Below are 26,639 nucleotides of genomic sequence, written 5' to 3' on the forward strand. Positions count from 1 at the left end.
AGGGCTGGAGCTGGGAGCAGGTATCTGTGCACGATGAGGACAGAACGACCCTCCCTCGGACCCCACCTCGGCCTTCCGGGCTCTAGAATGAAGGAGCGTTAGTGGGAGCGGAAGTGAAGGCTCCGGGGTCAAGGCGCCGGCCCGCCCGCCCCGGGCCCTGACCGAAGCCCCGCTCTCTTGCAGACCGTGCGCGTGCAGGGCAACGACATCTCGCACCGGCTGCGGCTGTCGGCCGTGCGGCGGCAGGACGAGGGCGTGTACGAGTGCCGCGTGTCGGACTACAGCGACGACGACACGCAGGAGCACACGGCCCAGGCGCTGCTGCGCGTGCTCACGCGCTTCTCGCCGCCCGACGTGCAGGCCGCGGAGGCCGTGTCCCACATTCAGAGCGGCGGCCCGCGCCGCCACGGCCCCGCCAGCGCCGCCCGGGCCGACGGCGCCCAGGAGCCCGGCCGCGGCGACAAGAGCCCACCTCTCGGGGGCCCTCCCGCCGCCGCCGCCGCCGCCGCCGCGCCGGGCGTCCCCGAGTCCGCCGCCGCCTCCGCGGCGCACCGAGCCGCGACCACCGTGGCGGCCGCCGCCTCGTCCGCGCCGCCGCCGCCCCGCGAGGCGGCCCTTCTGCGCCAGAGGCACTCAGGTAAGGGCCCCGCGGGAGGCTCTCGCCGGACGGGCCGCCCCGCTGCGGTCGGTCGCGGGCGCCGAGCCGTCGGTGGGTCATCTGAGGGGAGCGTTCCCGGAACCCCTCCTCTGCTCTCTTCCCGCCGCTTGCCCGGGGTACACGCGGCTGGAGGTGGGGAGCTCGCTCTCGAGATTGGGGAACCGGATCTCGGGGGGCTGCACCCCAACAGAGTCGGGCCTGCTTGTCTCCTAACACCGAGGGTGGGCAGTAGCACCCAGTCTGGAATGAGAGGAGGCGGTTACGGTTACAGGCCTTGTACACTGGGGTGCCACCTTGACCGGACCAACAGACACAGCTGGTCCACTGCGGGTGGACCTGGCTGCGTGCGCCCCGCCCTCCTTGGTAAGCTCCAGGCGGTCCTATACACCGGCTCGACTATAATGGCCACTCCAGGCTCCTTGGGCCCTCCTGGGGCCGGGGTGAGGATGGAGCCCTGCCATTGTTAGGAGGGCACCCGGAGGTTCGGTTAGGGGCTGCTCTCCCAGGGAGCTGAGAGGATCAGGGGAGGGGAAAGGGGCAAGGAGAGAAGGGGAGAAGGGAGTCAGAGCAGAGGGCAACGATGAGGGCCTGCCTGCAGGCCGGGAGCAGGAGGCCGGCTTAGCGGTGGTGGGCTTTTACCCAGGGCAGGGGGCCTCCTGCGCGGGGTGTCCGTCCTCCAAGGCATCCCTCACTCCCCGCGCCTACTCAAAGGTGGGACCTCAGAGATAGCTCAGCTCCGGGGCTCACCCCCTGTGTCTGCCTTTAAGCTTGGCACTCCCTCTCAATCTTGTCTGAGGCACCGTCTCAGAGAGAGCATCTCGATCAGCCTTGCAGCGCTGAGGGGCTGGGCTCCGGGACAGTCATAATAAAGCACCATAAGGTGGGGGAGCTGAAGCCCATTGCCCTACTCTCAGGGTTCTTAAAGTGCAGACTTAAAGGTTCTTCAAGTGATCCTGCCCGCAGCATCAGCACTTTGTAAGCATGCAGACTCCTGGGCCCCCCGCTGAATCCAAGGACACCAGCATTCTAGGCTCCCTCCCTGGCTCAGACCCTGCCAGTTTGTCTTCCACACTAGTTCAGGTCATCCTCCCTGTGGAAGCTTCTCCATGTGGCTCAGGCTTTTGGCTATATCTGGAGGCTTCATCCCTCTCAGGTTCCACACAGGTACCCACAAGACCTGGTCCCCCAGGCTAGGAGGGAAGGCCTGTCAGCTGGGAACTTGTGAAGGTCCTCTCCCCAAAGCCGTCCACCGGTCTTGGAGCTTACCCCACATCAGCTTAAGATAACATGACTTGCTGTGCAGAACTCCAAAATGCCAGAGGCTTAACACAATTCAAATGTACCATTTCTGGTTTACATCACCAGGAGGAGGGGCTGAGGAAGGATGGCTCTGTTCCGTGCAGTCATTCAGAGATTCAGGCTGACAGAAACTCTACCATCTCTAAGAGGTGGCTTCCATGCTCACTCATCAACATCCAGCCCACAAACAAAAGGAAGAGGGAATGGAAGTAGCCTTTCTGAGCCCAGTTCCCTGAGCACACCAAGCCCCAGGGCTCCAAGGCTCATGTAGCACGTGATGAATCTTTCTTACGCATTTAGAATGGGTCTTGGTATCTGTCATTTTTGGAAGACTGAGAAAATAGTCACTCAGATAATTTTGGTAGAGTTCAGTTCTCTCAGAGAAAAGCTGATATGGAGAATGGCAATGGAAGTTTGTAAAGGCCGTGCCTAGAAGTGGTCAGTATTACTACCACCCTCATCCATCAGCCGGAACTCAGTCTGATTGTTCAACACACGGAAGCAGGGTAGAAAATGTAGTCCTTGGCTTGACAGCTGTTCTGCAGTTTCATCTCTTCAGGGTGGAAGAGGAGCCTAAATCATGTGCCTAGCATGCTGGAAAAGGGCTATAGGGATACTGAGAAAGGGTTACCAGCCTAGTTACTGCTGGTTGGTGAAGAAAACTCCCTTCTGCCCCATCCCCTGGGCTCTAGCAAGTAAACGTGTGTCTTGGGCTGGAACATTCCTCTGGGATGTCCCATAGACTATAAGCAGAGCAGCAGAGGATGTTGTGCATCAGATATGAGTTCTGTTTCCTTCTTTTACTGGCTGTGTGTCTTTAGGCACGTGACTTACCCTCTCTGAAAGTATTTCTTTTAGAAATACCTGAGTAATCCCTAACCTCAGAGGGAGCTCAGCATAGAAACTGCTCTATAAAGTTCACTATTATCATCAAGGCCATTATATTCTCTGAGCGAGGAGGAGAGGATGAGGGAGATGAAGTGAGTGGCTGGTGGTTGGAGGCCAGGCTGAGAAAGGTCTTGAATGCTGAGTGGAGCAACAGGAGCCATTGAAGGTTTCAGTAAAGGAAGCCCCGTGTGATAAGAGGTCATTCCTGCTCGATCTCCCTCCTCCCTGGGCAGAGCTTGACCCCTCGAGCCTCATCACAGCTGACCTGACTGTGCCCGGCATGGCTGGTCAGAGCTCTAGTCTCTGGGCCTGACTGCAGGGAAGCTCCAGATGCCGCATCGCTCCAGCAGGGACCCAGCCACGGAAGTTGGCATGGACAGTGCCTTCTTTCTGGAAGTCCTCAGGTCAGCCCCGTTCTGGTGGCACTTGCCAGCCCAGGCGGGGGCTCCTCTGCCCTCCCTGGAGTGAGAAGCAAGACTACTTCCCCCCAGAAAGCAGAGCTCACAGGGTGGCACAACCGGATGGGTTCTTCCACTTGGTTACCAGGCAGGCGTGTCTGCAGAGCGTAACAGAGAGGGTGCTGGTGGAGCAGATGGCACATTCGAGCAGAATCTTGGAGGAGAGGCGGTGAGAGTATTTTTAAAGGTGTGAACAAGGCTAGGACAGCCAAGGGTGAGAGCTGGCCCCGGCTCATAGTAGTGGGAATCATTAGCACCTTTGACCGGGAAGGGGCAACTAGCAGAATCCAGAGAGGTCAGGTAGACTGATAGACGGAAAGAGCTGAGGCCTTGGGAGAGGGATGTGGCTGACCCCCGGTGGCCTGGCAAGACCCCCCTCTTCTGCTGACCTCTAGTGCCCTGTCAGGCTCTCCCAGGGACCAAACCCTCCTGGGAGCTGAGGACAAGGGCACCCAGGTGATGCAGCCTGTACAGGCCAGCTTCTCGGGGCTCAGAGCAGAGTGGGGAAAGGTGAAGGGTAGATCTGGAGTGACAGAGTCAACAACCCAGCTCTCAAGGGAGGAAGATGCATTCTGCCCCAGCCCCAACACCAGGACAAACCCAGAGCTGAGTTCCTAATTAAAGAGGTCATCTAATGCCTGAGCTGAATGGATACTCTGGCTATTTCAGGTTGGCAACCTCAGAGATGGTCCCAGCCCAGCTCCCCAGTCACCTGTTAAGCAGTTGCTCCTGGGAGAAAATCAGAAGCCCCAGACAACACTGTGTCACTGTTTTTAAAGCGAGCCTCTTTGCTAACACCAGCAAAGGGGTGGGAGGACTTACTCAAAGCTTGGTATTTCAGCTTTCTCACAGCCAGGCCAGAAAAGCCTTCCTGTACCCTGTACATGCCCAACAGAGCCAAATACATATTTGCACTAAAAGTTTATGTTCAAAAACTCACTCATTTCACGTCTCATTTGTCAAGAGACATTTTGATATTTGTGCCTAAAAATAACATGGGCTGGATTAGCACAGCAGAGCCAGCACAGGAGATTGGGGTCCTTCTTAGCCATGTTCATAAATCTGACTCCTAATTAATTTGAACACTGACCTATTTTTCATGAACACTTTGCTGCTGGTTGCCATGTCTAGAAGAAAAAAAAAAGAGAGAGAGAAAGCAAAACAGTATCTTCCAGACAAATCCTTCTACTGGAAAGTTGCCACAGTGAAGCCAAGTGTGGTCTCAACAGAATACAGTTTGCAACTGACTGGCTGGTATGTTGGCAAGTGGTTCCCCTTTGCAGGGACCTGGGGATCAGCTCCGTGGTGTGTGAACCTCTAATTAGCCTCCAGGCTCCAGTTCAGAGAAGAGCCACCCTGGCCCCTGCAGAGAGCCAGCTGGATGTAGCAAATTGCTGCCTGGTACCCACCCAGAGAACTGAGTCTTAATATTTCAATTAATAATGAGAGAAAGACAACCAAGGTCATAGGTGTGATGGCTTTAGAGAGATTGCTACTGCTGGGAGCCATCAAGGGGAGCATCCTTGGAAGTCACCATCGCAACTGTAAACCATGGCCGAAGAGGGCTGTGGACAAGGTGAAGGGACTTCCTCTCAGCCCGGGCCCCTGGTGGACAACAAAGCCAGCAGCAATGCCAGTGTGACCAGAGAGAGCCTCCGTGCACTGGGGGGCTTCCAGCTGGGCCAGCAGAGGCAGGCAGCAGTCAGCTGGTCTCCCTCCTCCCCAGACCCACGAGGACCTGACAACCATCACCTTAAATAAATAGCCCGCTCTTCCCTCAAGCTCTGATGTGACACAAGGGTCGTGATTAAAGAGAAAGTAAATCTGGCAGAGGTTGTCTCAGAGAGGAAGAGGTGAAACTGAGCATCCTGAAAGAGAACATGAAGGGACTTGATAAAGTAAATGGCTGAGCCTCACCGCTGGCAGGAGGCACCCACATCCTGCAAATGCGTGTGATTATCAACGTCACGGCCTCCCGTCCCTCATCGGCCAGTCCCATGGTTGCCTTGAGCAGGAACCAGCAAAGACAGCCAGACTCAGCTCAGGGCATCAGGGGGCCCATGGGACTCTGGGACAAAGCTGCTGACAGAGGAGGCCTGCTCTGGGCAGCGTGAGGCCTCAGGCTGCAAAGAGGCACCTGGGCTTCGTCCCCCTCTTAGATCAGCCCTGGGGACGTTGCCGGGGGCCTCTCTGCCTCCCAACTCTGTGCCCCATGGATTGAGAAAGTCACACCAGGTGTAAGGGCCTTTTTTGCCTATCATCCAGCCATGAGCCGGCTCACAATGCAGCTGATTCTCTCAGCACCGGAGAGACCCCAAATTAAGGAGGAGAAACCGTACTACAGATCATCATAGTGATAAAGAATACTTGCCTTCACTGAGCACTCGGTGCGAGTCACGCTCGCATCTTACCAGTGCCCCCCCTTTCTACATGACCCCTTCTGCCCCACTCCATCAAACAGCCCCCACCCCAGAGCCCAGATTCTTTCCCTAGCCGGGGTGGCAGCCCCACGGGAAGAGTGGAGAGCCAGGCTTTCTAAATGTCACCGGGAGCCGAACCCACCAAGGAGCCTCTCATTAAATACGCCAGGCGCACAGTGTAAAAGCTCTGAATATTAAGGATTCCCCAAGCATCCATGGGAATAAATGAGGTCAAGTGCTTTTGTAATGCCATATTGATTACTGCTGCCCCATGTGGACAGAGGCAAGGGCTTGGCTGCGGTCTAAACCTCTAAGCTTTACGGGAGATGCTGACTTGGTTTTAAGATACCTTTGCAGCACAAGAAAAAAGAAGAAAGTATCATCTTTTCTATTCCCCCATGCTTTGCAGGCATCTCTTAGAAACTCCAAAGCAGTGAGAAGCTTCCCTTTGTCTTACACAGGGGCTTCAGAAAAGTTTAAGATTACAAGCAAACAGGCCCAGCATTTGCAACTGCTGATCCCTACCTTTTCTTTATGAAGGATGACAAACCTCCTTCCCTGGGATGGGGCTTCTAGGGGAAACAGTCTGCTTGTTGGTGGCTTTGGTGTTCTCAGGGAAGTGAAGTGAAGTTGCTCAGTCGTGTCCAGCTCTTTGCAACCCCATGGACTGTAGCCTCCTAGGCTTCTCCATCCAAGGAATTTTCCAGGCAAGAGTATCGAAGTGGGCTGCCATTTCCTTCTCCAGGGTTCTCAGGGAAAGTGCTCTAGGTGCAGGATGGATTACCCAGCCCAGTCTTCTCTGGGCTAAGGCTTAGCTGCCGGTGAGCAGAGAGCAGTGAGAGGGGCTGCGGGGTGCTCAGCAGCAGCGGGCCCTCGCTCAGGTCTTCTCTCGAGCCACACCTCCACCAGGTGGCCCTTGAGAGGCAGGCCTTGTGAGTCTCGTCCCTGTGTCGGCATCCTGGGTGAGGCCATTTCTGGAGAGTACTGGTGGTTCCATTCCGTCATTACCTCTCCCCGGGCTGAAATATCAGCCCTACATTGGCCTGGCTTCTGGTCTTTGTGGCTCAAGGAGAGTGTTTTGGGGGCCCCGCCATTCACCGGCTCACCCACGCCCATGCATTCTGCTCCCTCCAGCTCAGAAGTGACCACCCTGCCAGAGGGCTCCTCGGGTGAAGGCCAGCCATGCACAGGGCACCTCCGGAGTGTGCCCAGCTGGATGCCCAGTGCTGCTGAGGGAGGAGGCCACGGTCAGCCAGGCTTCCCTGCGGCTCAGCTGGTAAAGAATCCGCCTGCAGTGCAGATCCCGGTTCCATCCCTGAGTCAGGAAGATCCCCTGGAGAAGGGACAGGCTACCCTTCCAGCATTCTTGGGCTTCCCTGGTGGCTCAGCTGGCGAAGAGTCTGCCCACAGTGCAGGAGACCTGGGTGTGATCCCTGGGTTGGGAAGACCCCCGGAGGAGAGCATGGCAACCCACTCCAGTTTCCTTGCCTGGAGAATCCCAGGGACACAGGAGCCTGGCGGGCTGCAGTTCATGGTGTCGCAAAGAGTCAGGGCCTAGACAAGCTGTCTTAAAGGAGCTGCCCATTATGCTGGAAAAGACAAAACAAACCTGAGTAAGGCTGACAACAGCTCAGGAGAAAGTGTTACCACTTTTCCAACCACTTAATTCTTCCTCTGACATTTCAAACATTCCTTACTATTCAGCTAAGCTGGTTCACGGGCAAGCCAGTGTTTGAATGCCAACCAATCGTCCTATTTCTGGGCCTCACAGAGCTCCAGCCACCCAGAAGTTACAGTCCTTGCATCATTCCCTCACCCTTCATAAGGACTATGCTTCTCATTTTCCACGAGTCCAGCTGCTTGCATTCCAGTCCTGACCCAACACTTCCACCCCCCACAGGCAAGTTCTCCTATCTGTTATCATTTTGGTGATAGTAGTGCCCATGCAGGACCAGGGGAGATAATCCACAGAAAGAATGGAGCTTAGCACAGGCTGGGCACCTAGAAAACACCCACTGATGTTGGCTGTGACCAACAGCATTGTTCGTGGGAATGGCATTGACTGTCCTGGGTCACTTCTTGAACATTTCTGTGGGCTGGACAGGGTGCTCCGATCTGAGACTTTGCTCTGAGACGTGTTTCCCTCTGTGCACTGAGTGCATCGTGGGGCTAAAGGTGAGGAGATGGCTGATGGCACTGCAGACAGAAAATGCCCTCAGACTGCAGACGGCTCAGTGAGGTGCTATTTCTGTCCTTTCTCCTTGCCATTTGGAGGGGGGAGGAAAGGAAGTGAGGATAATGCCATGTCCTCATTCTTTCCTGGCTGCAGCTATCTTGCAGGAGTCAGGAGCAAGGTGAGCAAGGCCAGGTTCAGTACGGTTCCCCACACCCCACCTGCACACATCTGTGCATCTGGCCCCGAGGGATGGTCGGGCAGCTGGAGAGGAGGTGCCCAGCGTCCTCCTCACGGGGACTCTCACCACGTGCGATACGGCCGCTTGTGCAGGGGTGGGTGTGTCGGGCGACGGCTCCAGGCCTCTGCTGCAGGTTTGGGCCTGCACTGTCTCCCATTCACTCTGCTACTCTGCCTTTTGTGTTGGTACCTGCTTGGATGCATTCTCTGATGACTGCCAGTAAAGGCGCTGCTTGGCACCCAAGGACTCATGGGGAGAGGGTGGGATGAAGAAGGGGCTATATGCAGAACCAGGAGGCCAGGAATCCTTCAGGCCCACATAAGCCTCCCTCCCACCCAGCACTGCAAGCTTACCCTGAAGGAGGTCTGCCCGCCTTTACTGGATGAATACAGGCAAAGATCCAGAGTCCCACCCTGTCTGCCCCCTGGCCCCTGCCCATTGGCTCTCCCTAAAAAAGTCTTGGTTTTCTCTAAGCCAGGAAAGCCCAGCTGCAATGTCAGATCCTCATAGCAACTCATTACAGTTGATTCTCACACAAATGCTGCTTAGCCCAGAGGAAGGATCTTTAATAAACCCCCAGGGAAACAGAGCTGACATGGTTCCATGGCTTATTCTGAGCTGGAGCTGCAGTGGGGGTTCCTAGCTAACTGTATCTGGTCTGACTGAAGGTGGCCACTGCCCAGGGCATCTGGTAGACCCAGCCCCTGCTTTAGGGAGAAGCTGATGGCCCAACAGTGGTGCTCTGAGAATGTACTCAGGGCTCATAAAAAGTACGAGCAGGGTAGGCTGGTAGTGGGGGATCACTCCACAGAGGGAAGGACGTTTCTCTGACCCGGCGTCTCAAGGGGTCTTATCCATCCTGAGCACCCAGGAGGGCCGCACTGCCGTCTTAGGCCCCCCACATTTCCCTCCTGTCCTGGGACTGACGCCCTGGGCAGGCAGGCAGAGTTCGTTCTCTTGTCTTTGTCCCCAGCACCCCACACTCACATTCCCTGGGCCTGGCACTGATTTGCTCATTCATTCATTTTCTTGTACATTCAGAAAATGTCCATTGAGCATCTTATGTGCAAGATCTGTGCTGGGCACTGGGAGCATGTGTGAATAATACCAACAGAGTCCTCGGAGTTTGAAGAGACAGAGACATAGCATGACTATTGATCAGATAGCCACACAGCAAGGAGAAATTTGCAGCCATTGCTGGCACTCTAAATGAAGGACCCATGGGCTATGGGAAGTAAGAGTAGGGGACCTGGCCCAGTCAGGAAAGGGCCCCTGAGGGAACAACAGTTAAGCCATAGTCTGGGTGATAATTAAGAGTGGGCTTGAGAACGAGAGTGAGTAGGGCCTTCCAAGAAGAGGGGCAGCATGTGCAAAGACCCTCTGGCAAGAGGGGAGTACAGAGGCCCGACAGAGAGTGACTGAAAGCAAGACGAGGCACGGGGGAATTAAGTGAAGAGGCATTCAGGTCACACCCCAGGGAGGCTTTGGCTCTTGGCCACAGATGGGAGGGCGTGATGCTTTCTGAAATAACATCCTGGCTGCAGCTGTGGAAGCTGGGGAGGTAGGAGCAGAGTGGATATGGGGACTCCACTTCAGAGCTGGTGATCCAGCCAAGAGGTGACAGGGCGGGGACTAAAGGTTTGGATGGATGAGTGACAGGATGGACGGAGGGATGAATCAGAAAACAAGTGTCTGATGAATGAGTGAGGGGGAAGATGTGTGAGTGGATGACAGAGGTTGTGGGGGTGAAAGGAAGGATGAAGGGATATGTGGCTGGGTGGAAGGAATGTGTGGGAGAAGGCTATGACTAAGCGGCTGGATGGAAGAATGGGGGATAGAAAGAAGGATGAGTAGATACGTGGATGAAACACGAATGCAAGATGGGCCTTGCAGGAGGAGCGGAGCTGGGGGAGGAGGCATGCCTGGGGTCGGGCTTCTCTACACCTGACCTCTGCACACCCAGGCCACATCCTCCAGGAATGGGAGGCCAAAGGGAGAAAGGTCCCAGGTGGTGGTGTGGACCAGACGGTTAGGCCCAGAGTTTCATGCCAGGTCACGCCTCTGCCTGCTGGCCCTGGGTCACAGAAAGGACAGGCCGAGCAAGGGGACACAGCCAGTCCCCAGCCTTCCCCAGCTCCCTTAACCCCTCAGCCTGCAGAAGGCACCTCTGTCCCTTGCTGTGAGGGGCAGGAGTGGACACTGGGCATTCTGGAGGATGCAGTCTGGCAAAGACTTGATGATGACTGTCCATGTAAAAGTTAAATATATTTTTTCAAGCATTTAAAAAGTCAAATCTCCAGGTAGGCAAATGAGTAGCTGTATTTGCATTAAAAACTAATATAACAAAAATACAGAAGGCAAAAAAAAAAATACACAAGGCAATAATTCATAATGCATTCTATTCTACAGAGTCATCTTTTAATGCGTGACATATCCTGGGCAGCTCCTCTGTGCTAATTTTATTTAATGAGCACATGTTATAGAATTTTCAGAGCACTGTCCCTGGGCAATTAAAATGTGTGAACCTTTTCCTGAAGAAAAGTCCTCGGTGTGAAAAAGAAAGAAATGTCCAGGTGTTGCCAAGGTGGGCTCTAGAGAAAGGCGCTGTGGTTGTGTTCTGTGCTGGCCTGGGGGACCTACAGCCCATCTCCCCTGGCCCTGGGCCTTGAGGCTGTCGCTCCTGCTTTTTCCTGGCCATGCCCAGCTCCGCTGAATGGGATAAGGAGGCTCAGGCCTGGACCCACACCGTGAGAAGCCCTCCCTGAGCAGGCCCTGATTGAGTGCCCACTGTTTGCCTGACCTGGGGAGTCTGGGCACACTCCGCACGGAAAGACATAAAGGCTATGCAGGGGACGAGTGGGAGCTAAAGGAGGCTGAAATGCCCGAGAGAAGCAGGGACCACTGCCTTGAAGCACTGACAGGTCTCCCCTTCCTATCTGTGTACTGGGCACGCCAGCATTCCAGCATCTACAGGTCTGTGAGTTTTAGGTCTGGAAGGGGCCATAAAGAGTCTCTAATGAGTGGTTCCCAAACTTTGTTCCTTGGAGCCCGGGCTCCCCAGCCCTGCTTCCAGCCACAAACAAAGCAGTTCTGCTTCTAATGTTTTTTCTTTTTTGGGAGGTGGGGATTGTCGGAGGTATGGGGAGAGGAGTGACTTTTTATTTTTTGCGACACTGCCGGGCATCTTAGTTCTCCAGCCAGGGATCAAACCCATGTGCCCTGCATTAGAAGCACAGGGTCTTAACCACCAGACCATCAGGGAAATTCTCCCTCTAATGGTTTTAAATATTGAGGTTCCACACAGCAATTAGCTTGAAAAGGGAGGTCTATGCTTTAAAAGATTTTAAAACTGATTTAGCCCATATTATTTATATATATGTATGTGTATATTGTTGTTGTTATTTAGTCACTAAGTCATGTCCAGCTCTTGCAACTTGTCCAGTCAAACTCATGGACTGGAACCCACCAGGCTCCTCTGTCCAAGGGATCTTCCCGGCCCAGTGATCAAACCCACACCTCCTGCATAAGCAGGCAGATTCTTTACCAATGAGCCACCAGGGAAGCTCATATACAAGTATATGTGTGTGTGTGTGTGTATATATATATATATATATAAATTACACAAAATACTACTGTTGTTCAGTCACTAAATCATGTCCAACTCTTTGCGACCCTATGAACTGCAGCACACCAGGCCTCCCTGTCCTCCACCATGTCCTGGAGTTTGCTCAAGTTCATGTCTATTGAGTCAGTGATGCTCTCTAACCTTATCATCCAAAATATACAAATTTTGTATATAAAAAATTTATATATCAAATACACTTTTATATATATACATATATATATAATTTTTCCCTAAGGGAAAAATTTGAAGTGGTTTACAGAGCCCCATGTGGCATAACAGAGTGAAAACTATTTAATGACAAAACTAGATAAAGGGAAAATGCAGGTGAAGTTAATTTGGAAAAAGGTAGACAAAGAGATGTGTGCACACAGTCTTGGGCAGGTGAAAGGTCAGGCAGCAATATGTAGTCGAAGACACAGCTTGTGTTTAAGTTGACAGACATGAAGCAGCTGGCCAATGCCTGGTGCATCACGCCCGCTTAGACCGCTGGGGGCCTCTAAGAACAACTTCTACTCATTCATTCAACAGACACTTTGTCAGTACTGCAGGTGTGGGCAGGGTGCGAAGCGACCGTGGGTTCACCCACTGTCGGAGAAGACAGCAGCCAAAACGTAAGCCACCGTGGCCGCTGAAACACAGCGCAGCGTAAATGTGATTTGCTCTGGAGCCCATGGGGCAACGGGAGCCTCCAGCCAGGCCAAGGAGGATGTGGTGTCTAAGGGACCCCCGTGGAGGGGAGGGCAGGTGGTGGGCGGGAGGACATGGGGTGAGCCGCGTGGACGGATGCTGGACCCAGAAGGGAGGTGCGGGGGATGGAGGAGGACCCAGGGAGGAATCAGCCCAGCCTGCACGAAGCCGCCGGGGGCTGGGGCTGGGGCTGGGGCTGGGGCGGGGGAGGATGAGTGCTTTGCATGTCCACAGAGCTCTCTGGCCTCTGCTAGGTGGCTGCCCGGCTGTTGGGTTAGTGGACGTGGACAGGCCCATCGGGACCACTGCGCTGCCCACGTGGGCGCTGATGTGGCGAGAGGCAGGTTCAAGGACCAGGGCAGGGCTGGGCCTGGGGCAGGGGCTCCGGGGCAAGAAGCAGGAAGATGGAAAGTTGTCCTGGATGTCGTGCTGTGGTCGTCTCTGGGCTGAGCCACGGAGGGTGGGTGGGCTCCAGCAGAAGGGAACGGGAGGGGCTGTCTAATAGCAGGAGAGGGAGGGCCCACGTGGCCTCTCTGCGGCAGCCAGTCTGCCTGGAGCTTGGGGCACCGGAGGCAGCATGGACGCAGGTGAGACAGAACTTTCCCCGAGGTGGGGTCAGGAAGGCATCCTGGACTGAATTCAAAAATACTGGGAGTGAACTAGAGATAACTCTTCTACCGCCTAGCTGCTGTTCAAACTTAGGCACGTTACCTAACCTCTCTGTGGCTCACCTGTGTAAGAGCGCTGCCGTTCCACCTCCCAAAGTCTCCTGAGAGGATTAAAGGAAAGAATTCTCTTGGCACCACGAACCAAGAACCACAGGCCTATTAGCACCCCGCAGCCTCAAAGTTTAAAGAATTTGAATGGTGGATGGGAAATCCTCTCCTGAAGACTAGGCCCGGTACTGAGGAGCTGGGAAGCTCCATCCGGCCTGGGAAGCGCCCTGATCCTGTGGTCAGGGCGGCCCTTGGCCCTGCAGACAGCAGCTGCCTGACCAGAGAGAGAGGCCTGTTTAGTATTTTCATTAAGTGGCACCACTAAAGGGTCCTTTGGGGCAAGATTTCATTTCAAAAGAATTAAGGATAAAAATAATTGGGAAAAAAAAAGAAAAAGAATTAAGGAGCTGGAAGGGAGCTAGCAACAAAGTTGGCCACATTAAAAACCCATTATAAATGTTAAAATACAAAAAAAAATTCTCATTCCCATGCTCTCTCCTTTGGTAGCAGCGTGGGGCTGGGATCAAGCTGAAGCACCAGGGGAGGGGAGCTCCTGACCTTCGACCCTGAGAGTTGGTGTGTGCAGTGGTTAGGTGTGTGGACAGAAGCCACATGGTCTGGGTTCATGGCCCAGAGTTGCCAACTATTTTAGTGTGGTCTTGGTAGGGCTGCTAGATTTTAGCAGCTTAAAATATAGGACACCCGGTTAAATTTGAATTTCAGGTAAACAATCAATAGCATTTTAGTGTAAGTATGTCCCATGCAGTATTAGAGTTTAACATATATTATACTTTAAATTATCTGTTGTTTATCTGAAATCCAAACTTAACTGGGTATCCTATATTTTATCTGGCAACTCTAGGCTTTGGGCAAGTTACTTCACCTCTCTAGATCTCAGTTTCTCCATCTGTAAAATAGGGGTAAAAAAGTAACTCCTACAGTTAAGAGGGTAGGATTTAAAATATTGCACTTACTGTGGTACCTGGTCCTAGCAGGGCCCTGTCTTCTTGGGCCCTGGATGTGGATGGGGCCTCTTGCTGGGGGAGGAGGGGAGAAGGCCGGGCCCAACCTTCTGGCACATGGGGTCCCAGCATGGCTGGAGAGGCAGGACTCATGAGGAAGCCATTTACGGGGCTGGGGGAGAAGGGGACACAGCCAAGGGCCACGAGAACAGACGTTCATTTGTGCAAAGCCCTCTGTGCCTGGGTGCTCAGAGAGGGCTTCCTGGAGGAGGCAGCACTTGTTCCAGGCTTGAGGTTTAGGTCAGACCTAGACAAAGGGATAGACGTCAGTGGTTCTGCAGGGTGAGCCTGGAGTCCACTCGAGGTGCTGGCAGGGAACAGTGGATCGGAGTACAGGGCTGACAGCAAAAAAGAGTGGGGGTGAGGTTGCCGGGGGCAATCACGGAGCACCCCAGCGGTGGCACTGACATGGTGGGGCTTTCTCCTGAAGGCAGAGGGGACCGATCACAGTTTCTGCCCCTCAAGGAGAGTGAGCCAGACGCATTAGAAGGAGGGAGGCAGGCACAGGGTGGAGGAGGAAGACGCTTTAAGAGGTCACTGCAGCACTGGGGCCCAGGCAGGGGACAGGGCACCATGAGGCATGGCTAAAACAGGCAGGGACATTCGTGTCTGCCCCCACCCCGTGGGTTTCCCAGAGGCTCAGCTGGTAAAGAACCCGCCTGCAACGCGGGAGACCTGGGTTCAACCCCTGGGTTGGGAAGATCCCCTGGAGAAGGGAAAGCCTACCCAGTCCAGTATTCTGGCCTGGAGAATTCCATGGACTGTATAGTCCATGGGGTCGCAAAGAGTCGGATACGACTGAGCACCTTTCACTTCACCACCCCATTGAGCCCGGAGCACTCACAATCCTCCCAGCCCAGACACGGAGGCTGCCCTGCGGACGTCACCTCCAGTGGACATGTGACACCCACCAGGAGGACAGCTTGTGCTCAAACCCAGGAGCCAGCTGCCTAAGGCTGGGGCAGGATCAACACAGGACCAAGGGACCCACATCTCGCCCCCTCTCTCGCACCACCTCATCCCACACTTTCAGTTTCCTTTAAAAACCAAGGCCGTTGCTTGCTCCTTGTTTTTACCCTAGTTACCGGCATACATTAATTTTATGGCAAAAATTAATTCTATCCAGTCCTGTTAGTGCTCGATTATTCCTTGCTGATTCCCTTTGAATAAATATCCATGGAGAGGATTTAATTAAAACATTAACAAGGGGAGCAGCTTCTTGAAAGGTGGTATCTTCCCACCCACTGCAGCCGGGCCGCCTGACCTAACCAGCGCAGCGTTCAGGGGAGGCCAGAGAGCCAGGATAGGATGGGTGCCGGGGCCACCAGGCATGTCAGGGTGAGGGGAGCCAGCCCTGCATGGTCACCCCAGGGTGTAGGAAGGAAGGAGAGCTGACAGCCAGGCCTCCCAGATCCCATACCAGAGCTTGCCCAGAGGTTGCACACTCAGACCCCTAGAGGGCCAAGCATGGGGGGTGCAGGTGAGCGAAGCAGGTTGAGGAGACAGGGCTGACTTCAGGGCGTCAGGGAGGAAATAGGCAGCCGCCCGTACCCGGCCTGGGCTGAGGAGAGCAGTGAACAGGAGATCCCTGCTGAGAGGACAGCGGCCAGTCATGCAGCTAGGTGGCTAGCAGGCCCAGAGCTGCTGGGTCGTGGGCCTTTCCAGTTAACATACCGATCTGTGCTTTTATGTAAAAGTTTCCCACATTTTACATGTCGGATTATAATTTACGATTTTTAGAGCTCTGCATGCACCAAGCCAGACCCTTCTGCGTTCCAGACTGAGTCCTCAAGTGGCAACTCAGTGCCTCTCCATTGCCCCAGGCTCTGTGACTGTACGTGTGTCCCCCACAGACAACGGCACAGGGCCTGACCATGGCCAAGAAGACCAGTTGTTCTATTCCACAAGCCCCTGCAAATCTCCTTGTACCCTGCCCCCAGGAAGCTCCTAGAGGCAGCCTTCCTCTTTGTCTGGGCTCGGCCACCACCACACTCACGGTCAGGGCCAGTGATGGGAACAGGCGTAAGAGCCAGTCTGTTCCCTGCTGCCCCAGGCAGACAAGCCTCTGCCTCCACGGTGAGTGGATGTCCAAGTGCAGGCCACAAAGTCCAGCTGTGTCCAGATTCTTGCTGCCTGGGGCTGGCCCCTTCTCATTCTCAGATGGCAGCAAAGGGGAGAAGGAATAGAATCGAACAGCCATGCTGAAAGAAACTCATCCAGGGCACTCCACTTGGTTTTCTAACATTTTCAGCCAAAAAGCCCCTATTCAAAAAACATGTTATGACAGCACAAAATGCCAAATGGATGTAAGTGACCTAGCTCTGCTTGACACAGAGGAGGGACCTGTCCTCCAGACCTCCATCACAGTCCGGATGTTAGGATACCCACGCTCACTGGTGGAGTGGATTTGTTCATGAGGCTGGACTAGTTCTTTTCTGCCTGTGTTCAGCACGGGAATATTCTAATGCAGCACTTGAGGAGGCAAAGGCCAGGCACTGAGGGGTCACCCACGGACTGAACCTCCAACTTTGCTTAGGTCACAAGAGCCAGAATCAGCCTGTTAGCCATTTTTGTGTGTAGAACCAGACCACAAACGTATCTGAATTTTACTGACTCAAACCTGAAATTAATTTTTAGTTTTGTTAGCTAAAGACAAAACAAAATAAAATACAGCCTCTGAGCAGCACCGGCCTCTGAGGGCACCTTTGCAAACTCCTGACCCAGGCCAGCCCCTCAGCGGCAGCCCCCAGGCCAGGAGAAGCCGGTGGTGGGGAGGGGACACAGCAGGATGGAGAGAGCCCTCCTCTGTGATCCCAGATGTGTGGGCAGAGCAGGTGGCTGGGGGCGTGGCCGTCCTGGCCAGCCACGCCCACAGATCAGCTGGGGAGCAGCCCACCCAGGTCCTGAGGCCTGTAGAGGGGGGTGGTCCCCCCAGTGCCCCGTGCCTGTAGGAGACCAGGCCAGAGTAGGGGTGTCCTCTGCATCCCCACCGCAGGAACCAACTGTCAGGAACCTCCAGTGGGGGCAAAGTGAGGATCCCAGAGGGCGACTGGAGCCCAGCCTCCCTCACTTCCATCATGAGGTGATAAATGGCCCCAGAGATTCCCTGTTGTCTTCTGATGTGGCCTTTGGAATTCTGCCATTGCTGGGTAAATAGAGAAGCAGGATTTTCCAGTGGAAGCTGCCCGAACTGGCGCCTTCGCTAAGCCTGTGGGTCTGGGTGCACCCACAGTGTTCTTTGCAAAATAGCTCTGGTCTGAGTCTTACCCACTCGCCACCCAAACAATAAAAGTTAATATTCACAGAGCAGCTTTGATTTCTGTAAGAATGATTGGCAAAACAGTGCTATTTGTTTAATATAGAGTGAATCAGCTACTACTCCATCAGATGCTTCCCTCACCTCTCAAGCAGCCTAATTTTCCCGCTTAACCACAACATAACCTTCTGCGTGTTGCAGAGCTCTTCCTGGCCCTCTTAGGAAAGGAGGAAATAGACTGTTAGTAACCAGTCATCACAGCAGCCCGCATGTCCTTGGGAACATCGACCTCTCCACGGCGCATGATACAGGAGGCCAGGATAGGAGGCCCTGCCTCAGCTGAGCCAGAGGCAGTCTCCTGGTCCTTGCTCCGGAGGGTCGGGTGAGCCCTGGACAGCGCAGACAGCCCTACCTCGCTCCAGGAAACAGTGAGGACGTGGACTGGGGCAGCAGATGCTGGGGCAGGGGCGGGTAGGGGGAGCCAGCTGCTAGACGACTGCCCAGGCCCCTCCACTGGACAGCGGTGGGGAGGGGACAGGGCTGCCGGACCCCCGAGCTCTGACCCGTCCTGCGGTGAAGGCCCCTCTGCCTCCAGGAGCAGCCCGGAAGCCTGCCTTCCCTGGTTGACCCTGGCTCATCTGAGTATCTTGTGAGGAATGCAGCAAGAGGTTCCAAAACCTGAGTCCGCCACCCCTCAGAGACCCAGGGGCGTCGTCTGTCTTGAACACAAATGCTTGGGAAGATATTCTGTTTATTCCATCTTGGAAAATGTTTCTCTCAGGAGGACAGTCCTCAAAATTGGATCTTCTCCAATACTTTTCAGAAAAGTAATTATGTTGTCCTTTTCATTAACATTTTATTCACGTGGCTCTTACTGTTTGAGGCACTTTTTTTTTTACATGATTGTATCTATCAGTGAGCTTCTGACTCTAAACCGTGCTGACTTGGATGTGACCGTCAGCCATCTATTCAGGTCATGGTTCTGTGGGTGTTTCTCCTGCTGGTGTCTGTCAGCTCCTTCATGCACCTGTGGTCATCTGCCCTTGCATGTGGGGCCGGCTGGGACATCTCCTGGCTCTTATCCTGCCCCGGTCCAGCCCAGTCTTCTCACATGGCAGTGGGTTCCAGGAGCCACAGAGGAAGGCAAACCTCAGCGCGCTTTTCAAGCTGCTGTTGCCTCACGCTCGATAATGTCCATTGGCCAAAGCAAGTCCTGTGGCCAGCCTCATCGGTGAGCGAGGGCAGTGTCACAGAAGGTGAGGGAGGAGGGGCATTTGTAGCCATTTCTACAATCTACCACTGTCATCTTGCTTAGTCTGGACCTAGCCTGGGGAGCCGTGCCCTGCACATACTCATTTCATGGCGCCATGCGTGTGCAATCTGCATTTTATGGAGTGTGCCCCAGGACCCAGAGAGGTGACGGGTATTGCATGGGTCCCACAGCAACCTGGCCCAGAAGCTGTCCTGGTTCCAGCCCACTACCCCATCCCACCTCCTTGGGTCCCGTCCATGGCAGTGCGGGGTCAGGGAGACGATGACCTGCCACCCAGGAGCCAAACGCGGCTCCCCCGACCTAGACATCCACAAGCAGAGACACTGACGACCCTGCTGTCTGCGCTCCCCAGGCACTGGCCCCCGGGGGGCCACCCACTCCCCAGCCACTGCTGCTCCCTGCTTGGCCCAGCCCAGGAGCAGCGTGGTTGTTTCAGTTCAGAGTTGTTTGCAAGTCTTCTGCAATTTTAAAACCTTTAAACATGAGTAGGCAATAGTGGGAAAGACAAAGTCGACAGTACTCAGAGGCAAATTAACATTTCCTCTCCAGTCTCCTGTGCCCACAGTTCTGCAGCGTTCACCCTGCCTGGCTTGCAGCCCATTTGCCGTGCCTCCTGGCCCAGCGTGCCTTGAGGATCTGGATGTGTCCTACTGCACACACACATCTGCTTTTAAGTGCCTCACGCACTTGTTTCTGTCTTGCCTGCACAGGCCTGAGTGTCAGGGTTTGCAGGAGCAGAAAGGTCTGCACCAGAAGATGGGGAGGCCAGTGGGGCTGGTCTGGCCACGTGAGCCCCGTGGGCCCAGGAGCCAGTGCCCTGCTGGTCACCCCGTTTCCACACCTCTGAGCCCCGGTGAGTCCACCCAGCCGTCTGGGCTTCCATCAGCTGGTCTGTTACCACATCCACCCTTGTCCTTCCCAGCGACACATGGCCATGAGGAGCAGCAAAGGAAGACCCGAGCCTTTGGAGTGACCACACCGTGGTCCTCCTGATGAGGGGGAACAAGAGGGTTTGTCAACTCGGGTCACGCTGCACAGGAGGCCAGGCGTGGTGACGGTGTGAAAAACTGGTACTGCAAGGGAAGGTTACCCGTTTGGGCCCTCCTGTCCTTGTGCTTCTCAGCGGGGACTCGGGACTAGGTTCGGAAACGTCGACCTTGGATAGGACGGGCAAGCAGATGGCCTCTGCACTCTTTTCTTTCAGATCTTCCAACACAGCCCTCGTTTCCTCAAACGAACAGATGGAATCCTGGCATCTCAAGCCAGGATGGCCCTGGATCATTTGTCCAGGCCCCTCCTTGTACAGAGGGGAGACTGGGGCCCAGGTCACAAGAATGAGAGAAACACCTTGGACAGGAAAGACAAATGGCTCTTCTCCCTGGAGCGGGGAAGAAGTCAGGGGCCGAAGCCCAGGCTTGTCAGGGAAGCACAAAGCCGGCCGGGCTGGCGGCAGCTCCTGCAGGCAGCCAGGTGGAGGGGCCGCAGCCTCTGTGCATGTTCACCGGCCGGGAAGGGCCTTCTGCACCTCCCCTCAGGGTACAGGGCTCCAGCCCAGCTGGCTAGGCGGGGTGAAGGGAGGAGAGGTTTCCATACGCTGCAGGTAGGCAGGGTGTGGCTGGATACTGCTTCCATGGACGCAGCCCGATCCTTTGCAAGTTGGCAGTGACGTCACATGGTTTGGGCAGGACGGGGGCGTGTGTGGCACCTCTACATTGGTTCCTCTTAACAACCTGGAGGGAGCACCCACCCCCGGTGAGAAGCCTGGGGCTCGTGGGTGGGCTTCCGCCGAGCTGCACAAGAGGCCTCCCAAACAGATGAAGTGCTGATGACTGACAGATGGGGAGTCGGGCAGGCAGCCTGGGTGAGGAGGGTGAAGGCAGTATGTCACGGTCCCAGGAGTGGGCCAGAGGCTTGGGTTAGAGGTCACATGGAAGACACAGATGGGGGTGACCTCCCGTCAGGATAGTGCAAGGGTCACTCCTGGGGGGCCCTAGCCCACTGACCTCCACCAAACAGTGATTGCTGAGTGCCCCACTTTGACCCCAGGGGCTGGGCTGACGGTTTGTGGAAAGAAGACTCGCACATTCAGGATGCCTCAGGCAGGGTGTCTGTGAGTGCAGGACTGTGAAGCTCAGGCAGGAGCTGGAGGGGATGGAGTTGTGTGCGATCAGGGGGTATCTCTGGAGGAGCGGGCCTTAAGCACCAAGGGCACTTTACAGTGTAGTCTTGGGGGCAGGAATGGAGAGGGAGCACCCTGTCTTACTCAACTAAAGTAATGCCTGGACTTGGGATCTGCTGTCTAGCACACACCCTTCAGGCAGGGGCACCCCGTGTCCGGACCGCGAATGGGCTCCTGTGCAGTTGGTAAAGAGGAAGCCGCCGCAGGGCAGCCACGTCTAGCCGGGTACCAGCAGGGCACTCACAGCGACAGCCCACCGGGGGGGTCTCATCCGCCCCACCCCACCCCACCCCACCCAACCCGATTCCAGGAGATGACCCTGCCCCTTCTCTCGTCCGCTGCAGGCACCGGCCCGAACTATGCCACAGACCCGCTCCTGTCTCTGTTCCTGTTGGCCCTACATGAGTTCCTGCACCTGCTGGTGGGGCCCTGACAGACTCACCCTCCTGTGCTCCTCAGCGGCCCACACGGCTGCCCAGTCCCTGGGTGAGGACCGCGTCACCAGATGGACAGACAGAGACGCATGACCAAGTCCACGTGGAGAGCAAATAAACCATATTTTTGGGGGAAGTTACACAAATGTAGACCACCTAAAATAATGCATCTAGTTTCCAAATAAGATGGAGTTTGAGCCGTGCAATATGCATGGGATCAATGATTTCTCTATTTTAATGTATTTTTCTTTTCATACTTTTCTTCCAAGTCTTCATTTTGCACGAACTGTTGAGCAGTTATCTTTAGGATACTATGTAAAAATGTCGGGTCAAAGCCTTTTTGACAAAGCAAAATATTTTTAGTAGATTATTGCGTTTAGGAAATTTTTTAATTTACTTTTTTCTTTGGGGGGTTTTCTTTTTTATTAAATTATTTCTTTTGAGACATTTTGATTAAAAAAGATACATCTTATCATAATTAAAATTCACTGTCAATAATATTTATTTTTAAATAAAGATTGGAAACAAGGTCAGACACTCGTTTATAAACTGTACTGTATATTGCTGAATAACAGTTGAATAAAAACGACTTTGAAATAACCTCTCTACAGACATGTATGAGTCTAGCCGTGGTGCCCCAAGCGGCCCAAATGCCGAGTGCTGTGCCCTCCTGGTCTCTGCTGCCAGCTGCACTGGTGGCTGGCTGCAGCCCAGGGCGCCCAGCCAAGGCCACCCCGGGCAGAGCAGAGTGCTTGCCCAGCCTCCGCCAGGGACAGGGAACCGCGTGGAACGCGCCCCCAGTCCTGGTCCTCAAGGAAAGGAATTATTGGAAAGAGGTGTGATATAAATCAAGAAACATTCTTTTCCCTTCTGGCTTAACTACCTGTACAATGCATTTGCCCAGTTAGAGATTATGCATCCAGGTGTGATTACTGTGGCTGGATTCACTGCTAGTTTGAGGAGAGAATATGGGGAGAATGTGAGTGGGGCACTCCACACTCTCTTCATGCATCCAGAGATTGTGTTGAGCCCCTGAAATGTGTGTGTTCAGGGCAGGTTGGACGTGACCATCGCTCAGTCGTGTCCGACTCTTTGCGACCCCATGACTATACAGTCCATGGGATTTTCCAGGCCAGAATCCTGGAGTGGGTAGCCTTTCCCTTCTCCAGGGGATGTTCCCAACCCAGGGACCGGACCCAGGTCTCCCATATTGCAGGCGGATTCTTTACCAGCTGAGCCACAAGGGAAGCAGGTTACACGTCTTAAAGAAGTAGACAAGCTGTGGGGGGTGTTATTCTTCATTCCATGACAGTTCAGTTCAGTTCAGTCGCTCAGTCATGTCGATGACAAGACTGGACTAAATCACCAGATCCCATGGATCTGTTTAAAATCTAGCCCGTTTTTAAACAAATGTGCTTGTCACTGATGTTGCTCACCAGACATCATTACTTCTTCACTGGCTGGCACCCTGTGGTGGCTGGGGCTGTGTCACCTGCTCTGGCCACTGAGTTGAGAACAGAGGGGCACATATGATTTCCAGTCCCAGACCCTGGATCACTAATGCAAGAAGCATTCCTTCCCCCATAGGACAACTGGCGGCTTTCAAGATAATAAACACTCTGGCAGCCTAGGTCCCGACTTTCTATGATGGGCAGAGCTCCCTCTGCAGGCCAGCTCTGGAAATGCAGCACGATGAGGGACTGGCCTTTGCAGTTTCAGGCCCCTGAGCTTTGGAGTTGTTTGTTATTGCAGCATAATCCAGCCTATCCCTACTAATTTACCAAGGTGCTGCCATATTTATTTGAGAGGAAAGAGAAATTAAAAGTTTTTTTTTGAACAGTCCCACGTGTGCAGAGAGCCCCAGTGTGGAGCTGACATCCTGGGATACCTGTGAGAAGACGACCTCCAGCCAGCTGTTTTTAGTGGCTGCATTAAGCTGTTTCACATTTCATTTATGTTGATCAGCACCAATCGAGTTGTAAGTTTAATCACTTTGTCTGGTGGATAGTGATTCGGTCCAGAAGGATCATCAGTGTTTATAGTTAACTCAATACTGCACTGGGCTGTCATGTTAAATACAGGCCTCTGTGCTTGAAAAGAAAAACAGACTTTCTGGATGAGAGGCTGAATGGAAACAATGTGTCAGTGAGGGGCTGATGTGCCAGATCACTCTAGGGGCCAGGAGCCAGGCCATCTCCCATCACCAAAACCAGACCGCTCTGCACACGTGCAGTCAGCCAGGTCCCTGCCCGGAAGTGATTGGCCCTGCGTGTGGGGTGCGTGTGGGGAAGAGGAGGCAGGTGTGCTTGGGGAACTGCTCCCATGGGCTGCCCCTTTTCAGCACTGAGGCAGCGCCTTGCACCCAGAGGAACAAGCCCTTAAGTCTCTCCCTGGAGATCATGTTCTCCTGGGAAGGAAGTCACATATGAACCTTAGAAATTTCCCTAAAGTGGGAGCTTCACTGCTCCCCAGCAATAGATGACAATGGAAGGAATGGAGGGATCAGGGTCCACAGGTGGCAGCAGCAAATCCCTCTGACCCTGGGACCCCTGTCAGCCAGCCTCCCTGCTGGTCAGTGCTCTGGACTCACAGGAGCAGGGGGAGTCAGCCCCTGCAGACCCACTAAGCAGGCTGATGGGATCTGGGTGCATGCTCTCTGGGGTCCTTTATGCCACCCACCTAGACAAGGACCAAGAATGAGTTGTTTGCGTTGAATATTATGGGCTGCATACAAAGTGGGAGGGCTGAGCACCCACCAAAAAGAGAAAACGTGGGGCTGGACTCAGCCCAAACCACCTTTTCCTTTCGATTTTGGTCCCAGCCCCGGGCAGACAGGGGTCCAAGGACAAGACAACTTATTTCAGTTTGGGAAGAACACACTGTGGCTGATTCAGGAGCTCTGGCCCCAGCCTGTGACAACTACCCACTCTACTTGGAGGGACTGGGGAAGGGACGGTCAGCATAGCTACCAACACCAAAATGAGGGCACGGAGGCGGGAGAGAAGAGGAGGGAGATGATGGTGGGCAAACTGCACCCCAGCCAGAGGTGGAGCGAGAGGGGGAGAGCGCTGGGCAGGGGAGGGGGGCCAGGTACGTGGGGAGCAGCCCCTGCACCCCAGCTGTGATAAGGCACTGGCACCTCATGCTGATGGTCCATCTGGCCCTCAGGCAGCATCTTGGAGCACAGCCTGGGGGAAGGACAGGAACTCCTGAGTCTGATGGGAGGGAAAGTGACCGGGGCCAGCGCACTCCCAGTTTTGTTTCTATCTCAACCCCACAGTCTCAGTTACCGCTCTGAGTCAGAAAAGAGCGCTCTGTCTGACTGATCCAAGACTGGCCTTGGATGGACTACACCAGACGGAGCCTTCTGGAGCTACGCTTGCAGCTCAGGGGCTTCTCCCACAGGGCAGGGGCACCCGTTCTCACCCATTTGTGCCTTGCTTTCCCGTAGAGGCCCCTCTCTCCATGAGACATCAGCATCCATTCCGTCGGGGTTCAGAGGGAGCAACCCCTTCACTCCCCGGATAACGAGCGGCGGGAGGCCCGGGCCTCTGCCCCTGTGCACATGTCTGCTTAGCGTCTGCCGCTCTAACACTCTCTCCCAGGTGGGGGCGGGAAAGGACGCAGAGGGACTGGGCGCCGATTCAACCAACCCGCACAGTGATGCTGCTGGCCCAAAGAGCCCCTGTCCTCCTCAGCCCGGAGGAGATCTTATCTCCTCCTTGGGGCTCCAGGAACCCTAGAATGCATGGAAAACCCATGTCCTTTAGGAAGGACCCGCCCTATTTTGTGGCTGCAGACACCACATGAGCTAAAGTCTGGAAACAACATTGGCAGTGACCCCTTTTAAATGACAAAGACCCATGGAGCACTAAAAATACATTTCAAGTCAGAAAACATGATTTCACATCAAGTCTAATCTGCCAGCAACTAACAAAAATACAACAAAAATCAGATTTTCTCCCTGCATCTGGTTTTAAGGGGGAACTGCTAAGCAATAATTTTTAATATATAATAAGTGATTATAGTAAGTGATAAGTGATAATAAGTGATAAGTAGTACTCTTAGCAAATATAGATATCTTTTAGATTTTGAAATCAGGGAGGATTTCTTAAATAAGACACCAAAAGTGGTCACTATAAAAGAAAAGATGAGTAATTTTGGCTGCATTATAATTGAGAGCATTTATCAAAAGCCACCATAAAGAAAGTGGAAAGAATTCATAAAATACAACTAACAAAGGATTAGAATCAAGTATGTATAAACAACTCCTAGAAATCAGTAGGAAAACCACAAATAATACAATGGGAAATTAGACAAGAGACATGAACCACCATATCATGGAAGAGAAAATATGTCCAGAAAATATATAAAAGGTCAGTTCAGTTCAGTCGCTCAGTCGTGTCCGACTCTTTGCAACCCCATGAATCGCAGCATGCCAGGCCTCCCTATCCATCACCAACTCCCGGAGTTTACCCAAACTCATGTCCATCGAGTCGGTGATGCCATCCAGCCATTTCATCCTCTGTCGTCTAGTATTCAGCCTCAAAGTGATGAGTACTGTAAATCAAAGCCACGATTATACCCACTCAACTGTGTGTGTGCATGCTCAGCTGTGTCAGCCGTGTCCAGCTCTTAGCGACCCCACAGACTGTAGCCCGCCAGGCTCTTCTGTCCATGGGATTTCTCAGGCAAGAATACTGGAGTGGATGGTCATTTCTTTCTCCAGGGGATCTTCCCGACCTAGGGATTGAACCCATATCTCCTGCATTGTAGGCAGATTCTTATACCACTGAGCCACCTAATTGCAGGAGGAAAAATTGGTCTAACATCACTGGAAAACACTTTGGCACTAATTCTTAAAATCGAACATTCACATACATACCTTTTGACCCAGGAGTTCCACTTCTAAGTGGCAAAAGCTCGAGCTTATAAACAAAAGTACACAGCAGCACCATTCACATAACCTGGAAACAGGCAAGTCGCCACAGACAGGACAACGACTGAATCTGCCATGGAACATGCTGATGGCATACTACACACGAGCCAAAGTGAATGAACTACATCTCAGCATCTGTTAGTTGAAAAAAGTAAGTCCCCCAAAACTACAAATAGTATCACTATAACTCTTTTTTATAAAGTTAAAATCCAACTAAAACCAATGGATGGATGGATGGATGGATGGATGGATGGATGGACGGACTCTTAAAAACACACAAGATGAGATAAAATTATCTAAAAAGGAAAGTAAGGGAGTGATAAATATGGATTACTTGGTGGTAGGAGGCAGGAAAGTTGGGGTAGGGGAGA

General features: G+C 53.7%; 1 protein-coding gene across 1 annotated transcript in view; it reads left to right on the forward strand.

Annotated features, from left to right (window-relative positions):
* VSTM2B (V-set and transmembrane domain containing 2B) overlaps positions 1 to 26,639 on the forward strand; it is a 38,204-nt gene that overhangs the window by 2,520 nt on the left and 9,045 nt on the right. Inside the window, exons 4-5 of the mRNA XM_061140675.1 lie at positions 184 to 637; positions 21,240 to 21,316. Coding sequence (XP_060996658.1) covers positions 184 to 637; positions 21,240 to 21,316 — 531 coding nt within the window. The remainder of the gene's footprint in view (positions 1 to 183; positions 638 to 21,239; positions 21,317 to 26,639) is intronic.

This window comes from Dama dama, chromosome 4 (assembly GCF_033118175.1).
Source record: "Dama dama isolate Ldn47 chromosome 4, ASM3311817v1, whole genome shotgun sequence".
NCBI lineage: Eukaryota > Metazoa > Chordata > Mammalia > Artiodactyla > Cervidae > Dama > Dama dama.